Below are 12,985 nucleotides of genomic sequence, written 5' to 3'. Positions count from 1 at the left end.
CAATAAGGTGAGAAAAGCAAATCTCACGTTAAACGCACTAACAGCCAAAGACCACCTCCGATGTCTCCAAGAACGGCAAGATAACACTCCTCCCAATGTGAGATAGAAGTATCAGAGGAGCCTACGTAAAAACAACAACAACAACAACAACAGCTCAGGTCAGAGGGCAGATCAGAAACAGGCCAGATGACGATAAAAATAAAACATTTTATACTCACTCGGACCCGGCGCCATCAGCCTCGGACCGAACCTAGCGCCCACAGCGGCTGCTCACTCCTCCGAGGTGAGGAGTCCAGCCATGACATCACCTGCAAAGCAACAGATACATAGTATTAGCACTTAGCGCAATACACAAAGCAATGAACCAGGCGAAGACAATAAACACAAAGATGTGCACCAAACACACTTACTCATAAAAAGCCTAGGCTGGGCAGCTTGCCGCGCCCTCTGAGCAGAAGTATCCGCCATATCATGTGGTGGAGGCCCAAAGGGCCAGACTTCCTCAACCAGCGGCCCGGTGGGCGGAGGACTCGAAGAAGGCCGAGCCATCGGGGCCTCCTCAGCAAGCGCGACCTCCAGCCGCCCGACGTCGGCCGTAGGCATGGGCGAAGGTGCAACAATAGCAGGGGATGAAGGAGCATGCCATGGGATGGCCTCCCTATCCTCTTCAGAGCTTGAGCACAGCCCGCCAAGAACATCGGGCATAGGCTCGATGGCGCTGTCTTTCGGCTGTTCACCAACGCTCGTAGCACCATGCGAGGAGGGTGCCGGGGGCAGCGCTGGTTTTCGGACGCCCGGCACCGCTCACAGCTCCGCTTGTCGGGCACACCAGAGCTACGGGAGAGCCACGATCCCCTCCGCTCACAACTCGCACGTCCGCTGACGGGACGAAGGAGCTCTCAATGTCTTCACTGCCGGTGGAGGCCATGCCTGTACTACCGACAGAAGACATGGCCAGCGCAATCAATGGAGCATTGCTCTTCTTCTTTTTCGTGGGCGCCCAAGATACAACGGCGCTCTTCCTCTTCTTAGACTTGGCCTCCGCCGTAACGTTCTTCGCGAAGGCCTTCTTCTTCTTTTTCTCAATCGAGGCCAAAACCTCGGCGGGAACCTCGCGCTCCCGGTAGACGATCTCGACCTCCTCAAAAACTCGATTGAGCCACGACATGGTGCCTACCATGGCCATCCGAGATGTGTACTCATGCTTAGAAATCTTGCCAACCAACCCTATGGCGGCTTCCTCAACCTCGGAGACAAACTGTCCTCCGTCACCCCCTCCCCCAAAGACTGACCAAAATGGGGAAATAGAATCCCGGCCTCCGGCCCAAAGACGGGAACCTTCACCTGTTCTAGCCAAAAGGCTGGGTTGTTTTGCCTAGGGGCCAGTAGTTGGAGGCCATGATCTCCTCCACCAGGTCGCGGACACCGAAGTAGCGGCATGTTGCCGCAAAAGCCTGATCACAAGACTCCCTCATCGAAGACACCTCCTCTGGTGGATCCACACGCGTGAGCAGCACCATCTCCTCCATCCTCGAAGTCAATGGATACTCCAAGAACTCCGTGCCATCCTCGGCGGTGCTACGGACCCCCATAGGTCTTCACGTAGAACCATTGCTTGAGCCAGCCACGGTCCCACTTGCCCTTGCTAGCAGAAAGAGATCTCCAGGCGGTCCACGCCCTGGTTCCTCTTAGACATAAAGGTGCAACTACTGTACTAGTAGATCACCTCCACCCTCCTTGCCCTCTTCGCACTTCCATTTCTCTTCTTCGGCTGCTTTTGTAGCTTCATAGTACGCGTAGAAGGGTATCCACATCTGGCTCGGCACCGTAAGAAACGCATCATCGCCACCGCAAAAATTTGCCTAACTGCGTGAGGAAGCGCAGTAGTGGGGCAGATGATGGAGCTAGACATTGAAGGTCTCCACACCCGGTGGAGGAAGGGGATGTAAGGAAGGCGGAGGATGCCCGTGAAGAAATCCCAAAAGACCACCGCGTATCCCTCCTCTAGCTCTGGAACAGTCTGACCCGGTGGAGGGATTTTTACCCTGGAAGAAGGAAAACATGATTCCTTCAACATCTCCATGATTGCCTCCTCAGTAATAGAGGAGGGGCCGAAGTCCCAAGACTTTATCGCCATATCTCTGGAGTCCGCGGCGATCAGGTCTCCGATAGACGCAGAGACACTCCCCAAATCCTCCTCCACTAGTTTTTCAAACTCCAACACGGAGGCAGAGGCAAGCATGCACTCCTCAAAGTGTGCACCCTAGCCGACGACCCTAACGCCGAGAAGGTGGCGGTAGGGTCTAGAAAAGGCGGGCCGGCGAGTTTGGGCGGAGGTAGAAAGGAAAGCCACCACGACAGCAACCTAAGCGCGAGACGCAAGCAGAAAGACGAAACGCGTGGGGGCAGCAAAAGGCGAAAGCGAAGAGAGCAGAGAGCGATTTCTAGAATGCAATGAAAGCAAATGAGCGATGCGGGGGGGGACCCTGCCACCAATAGCACCCTTATATAGGCAGCGGCCAGGCGGTCCGGCTCCCGCCACACAACAGTCACCTCTGAAAGATTCGCCCACCGCACAACGGTCACCTCCAGAAAATTCGCCCGCCGCGCAATGGTCGCCTCCGAAAAAGTCACAGGGTGTGCAATGGAAACTGACACGGCAGAAATGGCCGTGCCGTAGGGCAACGGCTAGATTTGTTGCCCAATGGCTACTCTCAACGAGACCAATGGCCACGCCAGAGCGGGCCAGGGGGGAAGTAGCGGGGCCTTCGCTCGAAGACACCGATGAATATGGCCTCCGCCCCCGCCAACGCCTTTGGCCAAGGCGTTTTGAGCTCACGGCATGCTCCGGCGAACCATGGTCTCAAAAGGGGGGAACTGTTGTAACACGGCTTCGGCGAGTGATGGAGGCCTCCGATAGCAAGGTGTCGCCAAGGCATCTTCAACCGTCTTAGGGCGGAGACTTGGCGCTGATCAAAGGAACTTTCTGGGCTATGCTCGTAGGGCACTACATGAGGCTCGGTGGGCTTGTCGTGAATTTCGCCCAGGTCGGGCGCTGAGACCTCTGACCTATAGTCAGGCGGACACCGCCCCACTTCGGCTCGCCTCCGGCGATGAGGGCGGAGGCCGCCTTACCTCTGAACTAATTAAACAAACAATCTTGCCTGAGTGTGTGCATGTACTCAAGCGCAGGCTTCCGAGGTCCACATGAGCGCGCCAGTACGACCCCCGTGCGTCCGGGCGGAGACATACGGACGATGTCTCCGACCGGACCGGTGGAGACCCGCCAAGGTGACGACACGCCCCCGACGACGTAGGCCAGCGTCGGGGACCACGGCCCCTGCGTGGCCGGGCGGAGACATACGGACAATGTCTCTGACTGGACCGGTGGAGACCCACCAAGGCGACGGCGCGCCCCTGAAGATGGAGGCCAGCATCGGGAACCCGGGCCTTTGGGCCGGCCACCGAGGCACGATAGGCCGGCCGCTCATGGAAGCCCGTTACTCAGAGTCGGAGTGGCAGGAATGCCCCACAAACAAGAGACCAGAGGCGGAATATGCCAGGAATGTACTATAGCAGTTGAGGGGCATTGTAATAAATTCCATCAGGAAGTAGTTGAGCCCTATAAATAGGGAACACTTGTAACCGTGCGGATGGTTGGTGGATGGATGAATGAAACCCTAGCTTTCCGTGCCAACTCACTACACGCCCTCCTGTCGTACCTATCCCGTGCCTCCGCCCAAGGGCGACGCCCGACGGGCGAAGGCCTCAGTCTTCCCCTCGTTGTCTGAAACCGCTAGTTTCAACACTAGGCAGAAGATTTGGCAAGCCATGTGATTTTGGCTATTGTTTGATTTACTATCAAAACTTGGCAACCTCTCACATTTGGCTTGTCAAATCCATGGCAAAATTTTTATCCAACTTTGGCTTGCTAAATCCTTGGCATTGCAAATTTTGGCCACAAACTAATCAAGCCCTATATACCTAAAAAAACTAGAATAACTTACCATTTGGAATAGAGAAAGTCCATTTTAGAATAGGTATAGCGCACTACGTACTCTCTAGAAGCTATTTTCACTATCGGTTCCAAATAGCCTTTCACTATTGGATATTGATTTATTAGTGGGCAATCGGCAGTGATAGGCCTAGATTTTCACTACCAGTTGCTCACCCGATATTGATGCTCATTTTCACAAAAAAAAATAAATAACAAAAGAGAGAAAAAAGAAAACACTAGCGCCGCTCTTGCTGGTGCTGCCAGCTATACCCACCTCGTGCCCACCGTGCTATGGCCTATCACTGCCAAGCCACATCACCTATGCTGGGCCCATTGTAGCGCCGTCGCTATCGGCAGCACACACGGCGGGTCACTGCCACCGCACGCACCGGGGTGAGGTAAGGAGGAGATCAGAGGGTAGGGGAGGAGCGCATGCGCCGAGGCGAGGTAAGGAGTACTACGTAGATCGGATGGAAGGGGAGAAGAGGAGGGAGGAGATCTGGGGAAGCGGAGAGAGAGGGGGGGGGGGGCTAATAAGGATGCAGATGTGAACCGGATAGTGAGTTAAATGCGTTGAATAGAAAGGTCAAGTCTGGGGTCGAAGGATTACTGCCAGTTGATTTTATTAGCAATGATTGGCTTGTTGCTTATGAACCAACAATAGTGATACACCTGTCACTGCCAACTAGCACAGAAAGAAATATAGGCTGGTCAAATGGGCCAAAGTTTGCCAACCAAAGGACCAAGGTGGGTTGGATATCCAGAACTTGGATTTACAAAACAAATGCCTCTTGTCTAAGTGGTTGTTTAAGCTTAGCAATGAAGATGGGGTTTAGCAAAAATTACTAAAAAATAAATATATTAAAAACAAAACATTGTCTGGTGTGAGTAAAAAGACAATTTTTTTAGCTTGGCGAATTTTAATTTGAAAGATGGTTCCCAAATCAGATTCTGGGAAGATATCTGGCTAGAGAAACACACTTTATGTTCACGTTACCCAATTTGTATAACATTGTCCACAAGAAACATGCAACAGTTGCCGAAGTCCTTAGCACAAGTCCACTAAATATCTCATTTAGAAGAGCTTTGGTGGGCAATAAACTAAAGGAATGGCACAATCTTGTGGCACATATTGTGAATGTTAACTTACAAGTTGGTAGAGGCATGGTAACTTGGACGTTGAATAAAAGTGGTTTATGCATAGTGAAGTCCTTGTATCGGGTTCTAGTCAGTAATGGTATTAAGGTCACACAGAAAATTTGGCGAACAAAAATACCTTTAAAAAGTAAGGTCTGTTTTTGGTTCTTAAAAAAGAGGGTCATCCGATCCTTACTAAAGATAACCTCGTTAGAAGAAACTGGAATGGTAGCAACTTTTGTTGTTTCTGCAGCAAATTAGAAACCATTCAACATCTCTTTTTGAATGTCATTATACTGAATCTCTATGGCAAGCTGGTCATATTGTGTTTGGCGTCATGCCTCCATTGAGTGTGGAACATTTATTCAATAGATGGTATAAACAAGGCCGAAATCAATATAATTCACTGTTACTGGTGCAGCCGCTTTGTGTTGGTCTATATGGCTAACAAGAAATGATATAGTTTTTGATAAATACCAGTCTAAAACATATTTACAGGTTCTATTCAGGCCATTGGCTATGCTTCTAGGCCCAATTACAGCGTCAGGATGAGGAAAAAAACTGCCTTTTACAAGCTTGCCGCAAACTGGAGTCTACAGCGGTGGTTTTTTTTGCATCCCATGGATGGCCCTTTACCTTTTAGACTTGAGTTTAAAATTTTCTTTTGTCTTCTCAGTTGTGTGAGACTATTTTGAGTAGTGAACTTTATAATAATTGGGGTCGGATTCCACCTTTAAGAGGATGAAGCCGGATGTTTTTTCCATTATCTAAAAAAACCTGTCACTACCGGTTTAAAATCGTCCGACAAACGACAGTGATGGTTTGAGAGTGTTTACCCATTCTGTAGGAGCGGTGCGCGTTTTTTGGATGAGCACAAGAAAGCGAAATCATTTCTTGTGAGCTAGATTGCCCAGCACAAGACTTCCATTGGATGAGCACAAGAAAGTGCCTAAAAAAAAGTTTGTTTTTGGCTTTTGTTAAAAATGAAATCATTTCTTGTGAGCAGATTGCCCAGCACAGGGCTCCTATCAAAACAAGCAAATTGTGTTTGCGGCGGCCCAATTTTGACCATCCCCAAACAACTGAGATACACTTGTTGGAGGGGTAATACCAAACACCCAATGAACTGCACACCAGAGAAAACGAGCACAATGACAATCAAAGAAAAGATGTTGGATGGTTTCAAGTTTATTAAAAAACAGCAAACTTTACTACCATTCTAATTCCTTCTTGCTAGATTATTCTTTGTTAAAATTACCCCCTTTTCAGGAACCACATGAAGATTTTGTTTTTTAGGGGTATCTTCATTTGCCATATCTCCCACGTGACTTTCAAACCATTGCTGACAAGGAACTTATACATAGAATTCACCGAAAAGGACCCATTTTTATGTAAACCCCAAACAAACCTATCTGGCATATTGTTGAGCGTAACATGCACAATACTAGCAACTAGGCTATGCCATTCTGTTAATTTTGTTCCCACCAAAGTCCTTCCGAAGGATACATTTAGAGGAGCAGTTTGCAGAACCTCGGTTACCATTGCCTGCTTTTTGCGCACCACGTTGTACAGGTTTGGATATTGGGTTTTAAATGCCTGGTGTCCCAACCACTTGTCTTCCCAAAACCTGATTTGAGTTCCATTATTTAATCTAAACCGACCTAGGTTTAAGAACTAATCTTTGACACCCATAAGGCTAGCCAAAAAATGGGAAACCCCGGCTTTCTTTTTAACTTGGTTCAACGTTTTATTTTTTAGGTATTTGTTTTTAATCAAATCCTGCCACATGCCTTCTTCATTACATAACTTAAACAACCATTTACTCAGCTGACACCTATTTTGCAACTCTAAATTCATAATTTCCATTTCACCTTGGTCTTTTGGCTGGCAGAGAATAGGACATTTGACTAACCTATACATCTTTTTTTCCTGGTCATATTGCCAAAAAAAAATCTAGATCTGAAGTATTCAATCTTTTTTAGAACACCCCTGGGGATCTAAAAAAGACATCATAAACATCGGTAGACTAAATAAAACAGAATTTATCAGGACTAAACGACCCCCCAGCTGACAACAATTTACTCTTCTAGCTGTTTAATTTTTTCTCGATTCTATCTTCTTTCACTTTCCAGTCTTTATTCGATAGTCTTCTAACATGCATTGGGATGCCTAAGTACTTAAAGGAGAGTTGTCCTAGTTTGCAACCAAAGAGTTGCGAGTATTGTTCCTCACACTCTCTAGCCTGCCCAAAACAGAAGATGTCATTTTTGTGATAGTTAATTTTTAGACCAGACAGTTGTTCAAAGACACAAAGTAACAATTTTATATTTTTTGCTAAGTCGATGTCGTGATCTAAAAAGATAGCTGTATCATCAGCGTACTGCAAGATTGATAGTCCATCATCTATTAGATGTGGGATTATTCCCCTAATAAGTCCCTCCTGTTTAGCCCTATTTAAAATAATTGCCAACATGTCTGCCACTATGTTGAACAAGATTGGAGATAAAGGGTCTCCTTGTCTAAGGCCTTTCTATGATAATTTATTTTAATTCCTACATTTCCTTCTTGAACCACCATCTTAATCCAATCACACTAAGTCGGATGAAAACCTTTTAGTCTAAGGGCATGTTGCAAAAAGTTCCAATTTACTTTGTCACAGGCCTTCTCAAAATCGATCTTAAAAATCACTCCATCTTTTTTTCGAGTGAGGAGTTCGTGTAGCGTCTCATGGAGAATCGCTGCTCCTCTCCTAGCGTGTACTCCAAACAAATCTCACGGCTGACAAGCACGAACTGTACCCATCCATCTATCCATCCATCCATTTGCTTCCTATCGTGTGCATGTCAGGATCAGGCCCGAGCCCGAAGCGTCGTCGCAGGAGTCAGGACTCAGGAGTGCCATGAAGAGGAGTCTTTATGACAAGAGAACTGCCGATCGATCGACCTAAAGACGATGATGTGCAAGCTAAGCGCAGCGGCATGACTGTACAAAAATGGAAACAGGGCAGCACAGGGACGCAACGCCGCGACAGTGACGCGAGAATGGGAATGGTAACAGACAAATCGCATGATGCTTTGGGGGACATGTCGACAGGCTAGGGGGGGCGCCGGTGCCGGGTGCCCGCTGCCTGGTGAGCGAGAGCTACTGGCCTGCTGTGGCTGTGGGTGGTGTGGCCGTCAGCTTGATCCTGCCTTTTGAGTTTTCAGTTTTCACAGACGCACGCATGCACTCACGTTCTCTGCAAGTCTGCAATCCCTCTTCCTCACTCTCTCTGTGCTTTTTTGAAGGAAAGGCTGATGCTTTTCTGTGTTGGCTACTCACGTCAATTCGAGCAGCTATAGCCCTAGGTCCTGCAAGGGCTAGACACCACACCGGCACACCTGCGCTGCTACAATAATGCTACTACTACAGGGTTCTTTTGGATCGACATTTCTAATTAGTAGTAAGTAGTAAAGGCTGTATGCAAACAAATCTGATAAGACCTGTTTGGTAGGATTTCTTTTTCACTCTGGCTTCTTAGGAGGAACTGAGCCGGTGAAGCTTGAAATACTGGTTGAATTAGCCCTGTTCGCTTTATTTATAAGTCATACTTTTTTTTGTCAATGAACGGTATTTTTCTCTCATAATAAATTAGCCAACAGTACTTTCAGCCATGGCTTATCAGCCAAGCGAACGGGACAAAGTATCATAATAGGATCTTAAACTTAGCGTATATCACTAACATAATTTAGTGCGGAAACTTATCATAGTAACTAACCAGGGCCTGTAGATGTCATTTGAGTGTCTCTATAAATATAGTAGGGTTGATACAGTTGAAGTAGATGAACTAATCTTTACCAATTGAGAGGGGCTCTCTCTTGATGAAGAACTTGACGTGGATCCGATTTGCAGCCTCCTGGACTCCTGGAACAGGGAGTCATGCTTCCAAACCCCCTCACAACGCTTTATGGATCGGCTGAACTACTTTTAGCTTGTTTTAGATTGTTTCAGCTTATTCTCTCTCACAGAACACTATTGAATCATCCGAAGTGGATCAGCCGAAGAAGGCATACAGTTTAACGGTTTGACACTAACAGGTGGACATTGACTTGTGTGCCAAGTTGATCTCGCTTAGGGTGCGTTTAGATGCGATTTTTTTTGGCTTTTGGCTACTGTAGCACTTTCGTTTGTATTTGGCAAAAATTGTCCAATTATAGACTATTTAGGCTTAAAAGATTCGTCTCGCCAATTACGGACAAACTGTGCAATTAATTATTCTTTTTACCTACATTTAATGCTCCATGCATGTGCCGCAATATTTGATGTGACGGGAAATCTTGAAAAATTTTGGATTTTTGGTTAGATCTAAACGGGGCCTTAGCCGAGATCACATCCAAATTCTGGCGTCACCAACTCCTAGTTCACTCCTAGAAGAGAGAGAAAATATTTCTTGCTACAATGCAAAAATATAGTCGTTTTCTAAGAAGGAGCCCTCACAAATAGGGCCTAAAGCATGTGCTAACTTCTAGTAGGAATTTGCAAGATAAAGGTTCCCAGCAAACGTTAAAAATTATAACCCCGCTATATATGAAAATGTAGCAATACTAGTTAGTCAAATTATATAAAGTTTGGTCAAATTTAGGACACCTTCAATGGTGACTTATGAGCTACTCCCTTCGTCCCTAGATGTACGTCGCTTTCGCTACCTTAGAAACAACTTTGACTAAATATATATTAAAAAATATTAATATTTATGATACATGATTAGTATCATTGGATATATATTTGAATCTAGTTTTTTTAATAAATTTATTTGAAGATATAAATATTGCACGTATTTTCTATAAATCGTGTCAAAGTTATCGGCACGTAAATCGTGGCGACAAACATTTAGGGACAGAGGGAGTAGCTCTAAGCATATTATTTTATATTTTAATAAAAGATAGAGAAAAGCTATCTTTTGATAAGAGTTAATCTCATGCACACACTCCAAGATCATGTGAGGTTATCACATGTGACTATTCATATCATGAGCTCTGTGGTAAAAGTAAATATTATTGGAAAAAGTTATAGAAAAAAATATCAATATTTATGACATCAAATAAGTATATCACGATGAATCTAGTGATAATTATTTGGTATCCTAAGTTAGTACTTTAACCATAAACTTAGTTAAACTCAAGATGGGATAACTTGATACTGTGCTAGAATTATATTTCTTTTCAAAATAGAGGGTGTAGCATGCTAATTTTTAATGCTCCTTCCGTAAAGAAACAATGATAGCATAGTGTCTGAGTCAAACCATTTGAGTTGGAACAAATTTATACAAAATAAACATCAACATTTTGGACATTGATCATATTCGATTCGTTCCATGCAGCTTTTGTGCTCGTTTGGCTGCAACCCTCTCAGCCATTGTCTCTCCAGGCAATCAATCCTGGCCCTGGCGTTTAAAATCGGACATCTGGTGTCTCTGGCTGGTCTAGGCAATTTTGTCACACCTCCATCCGTCCAAATAGGCGCTCAATGACTACCCCGGCCAGCTATCATCATACAAAAAAAGTTTACAGCAAAAAGTAAACAAACATTCTCCATTATCGGTAGAATTTAGAAGAGACTGTGCAGACGCATTCATAGCTGTGTGCTTAGATTGGGATCTCAATCATATTATATTCGATTCCGTTCCAAGCAGCTTTTGTGCCCGTTTGCCTGCAACCTTGCAGGGCTCACATGAAATCCCTCAGCATCCTGCTGCATACTCATTTGGTACCTTCCTCTCCCCAGCTACTTCATGGCTGCTTCCAGTCCACACTTCACACCTGCAGACTTGTAGTCGCTATACACTTGACACTCCCCAAGCTCCCACGTACTCCGATCCGATCCAGGAGAAGAGGAGAGCGAGCGTAGGGCAGCATGATGCACCAGCACCACCCTCACTACCTTCCGCGCCTCCACTCGCCGTCGTCGTCCTCCTCGTCTGAGGCGGTGGACATGGACCCCCGCGTGTGGGGCCGGCTGCCGCAGCCGCTGGTGGACCGCGTGCTGGCGTGCCTGCCGACGCCGTCCTTCCTCCGCCTCCGGGCCGCCTGCCGCCGCTTCTGCAACCTCATCTACTCATCGCCGTTCCTCCACTCCCACCTCCTCCTGTCCCCGCACCTCCCTTTCTTCGCCTTCGCCGTGCCTTCCGCGGGGTACCTCCTCCTGCTCGACCCCACCAGGCCGCAGGCGCCCTCCTGGTCCCGCCTCCCGCTGCCGCTGCCCGCGGCGCCCGGCGCTGGCCACCAGGCGTTCTCCCCGGCGGCCGCGTCGGCGGGCCTGCTCGCGTTCCTGTCGGACGCGTCCGGCCACAAGACGCTGCTCCTCGCCAACCCCATCACGCGCCTCCTCGCGCCGCTGCCGCTCTGCCCCACCGCGCGCCTCTCCCCCACCGTTGGCCTCGCCGCGGGACCCACCTCCTTCATCGCCGTTATCGCCGGCGACGACCTTGTGTCCCCCTTCGCGGTCAAGAACATCTCCGCGGACACGTTCGTCGCCGATGCCGCCTCCGTCCCGCCCTCCGGTTTCTGGGCCCCGAGTTCCATCCTGCCCCGCCTCTCCTCCCTCGACCCCCGCGCCGGCATGGTCTTCGCCTCCGGAAGGTAATTAAAGCCTGATGAAGCGCACGTGTGTGCGTGCGGAATCTGTCCATGCATACACATGAGCACACGGCATGAGATCAAACTGACTACATGCAAGTTCTACTGGTTTCCTGTCGCAGGTTCTACTGCATGAGCTCGTCGCCGTTCGCGGTTCTTGTGTTCGACGTGGCGACCAACGTCTGGAGCAAGGTGCAGCCGCCGATGAGGAGGTTCCTGCGGTCGCCGGCGCTCGTGGAGCTCGGCGGCGGGAGGGAGCGCGAGGCGAGGGTGGCGCTGGTCTCCGCCGTCGAGAAGAGCCGCCTCAGCGTGCCACGGAGCGTGCGCGTGTGGACGCTGCGCGGCGGGCACGGAGTTGCCGGCGGAAGCAACGGCGGCAGCGGGGCGTGGACCGAGATGGCGCGGACGCCGCCTGACGTGCACGCGCAGTTTGCGGCGGCCGAGGGAGGGCGCGGGTTCGAGTGCGCGGCGCACGGCGACTTCGTGGTGCTGGCGCCACGCGGGCCCGCGAGCCTAGTGCTCGTGTTCGACTCGAGCCGCGACGAGTGGCGGTGGGCGCCGCCGTGCCCGTACCCGTACGCCGGGGGGATCGCCGCGGGAGGTGCCGGGTTCAGGGTGTTCGCCTACGAGCCCCGCCTGGCGACGCCGGCCATCGGCCTCCTGGATGCCACGGCGCCGGCGGCCTTTTTGCATGGGATGCAGGGCTAACTGGGGGGCTCGTCGATCATCGGTCGCTTAATTACTGGCTCAGTTTATGCGCATCTTCTAGATAACCGAAATCAATCCGCCGGTCTCTGCGTTGTGAGGTGTGAACACCATGAAATTTGGTGCTTTCCTAGAGCATGTTAGCGAAGGTTGCTGGTAAGTCTACTAGTTTGAGGCGTGTATCTTTCTGAAAGACTCTTTCATATATGATCCTTAGTACTATTAAGTTTGTGGTATTTCATGATTTATATGTACGGGGATTAGTTATATGAACATTTAAACTTGCTTTCTGCATTAGTATTTGCAATCTAAAATAATGGACCATCCAAGAGTGAAGTCTTGTCTGCAGATCTGGCTTTTGGTGTGTGGTTTCTGTGTGGCAATTGATACTACTAGTAGCTTGTAGGCCAATTAATTTTCTGGTGCTGCTCCCCTTCGATCATTGGATTACCCGTCACGAAAAGTGATTCAGGTTTCACCAAATTTTTAGTGAATAATATTAACAGTTATGTCTATAAATTAATTTATTAAA

The 12,985-nt window shown here is 48.5% G+C and overlaps 1 protein-coding gene across 1 annotated transcript; it reads left to right on the top strand.

The window, feature by feature from the left end:
- Window positions 1–11,026: 11,026 nt before the first annotated feature.
- On the top strand, window positions 11,027–12,620 carry LOC136520170 (protein ABERRANT PANICLE ORGANIZATION 1-like). The gene is made up of 2 exons (XM_066513601.1): window positions 11,027–11,751; window positions 11,871–12,620. The coding sequence occupies exons 1-2, from the start codon at window positions 11,027–11,029 to the stop codon at window positions 12,454–12,456; spliced, it is 1,311 nt and encodes a 436-aa protein (XP_066369698.1). The 3' UTR covers window positions 12,457–12,620.
- The last annotated feature ends 365 nt before the right edge of the window (window positions 12,621–12,985 follow it).

This window comes from Miscanthus floridulus, chromosome 18 (assembly GCF_019320115.1).
Source record: "Miscanthus floridulus cultivar M001 chromosome 18, ASM1932011v1, whole genome shotgun sequence".
NCBI classification, from domain to species: Eukaryota; Viridiplantae; Streptophyta; class Magnoliopsida; order Poales; family Poaceae; genus Miscanthus; species Miscanthus floridulus.
This window is presented reverse-complemented; position numbering and strand designations above follow the sequence as displayed.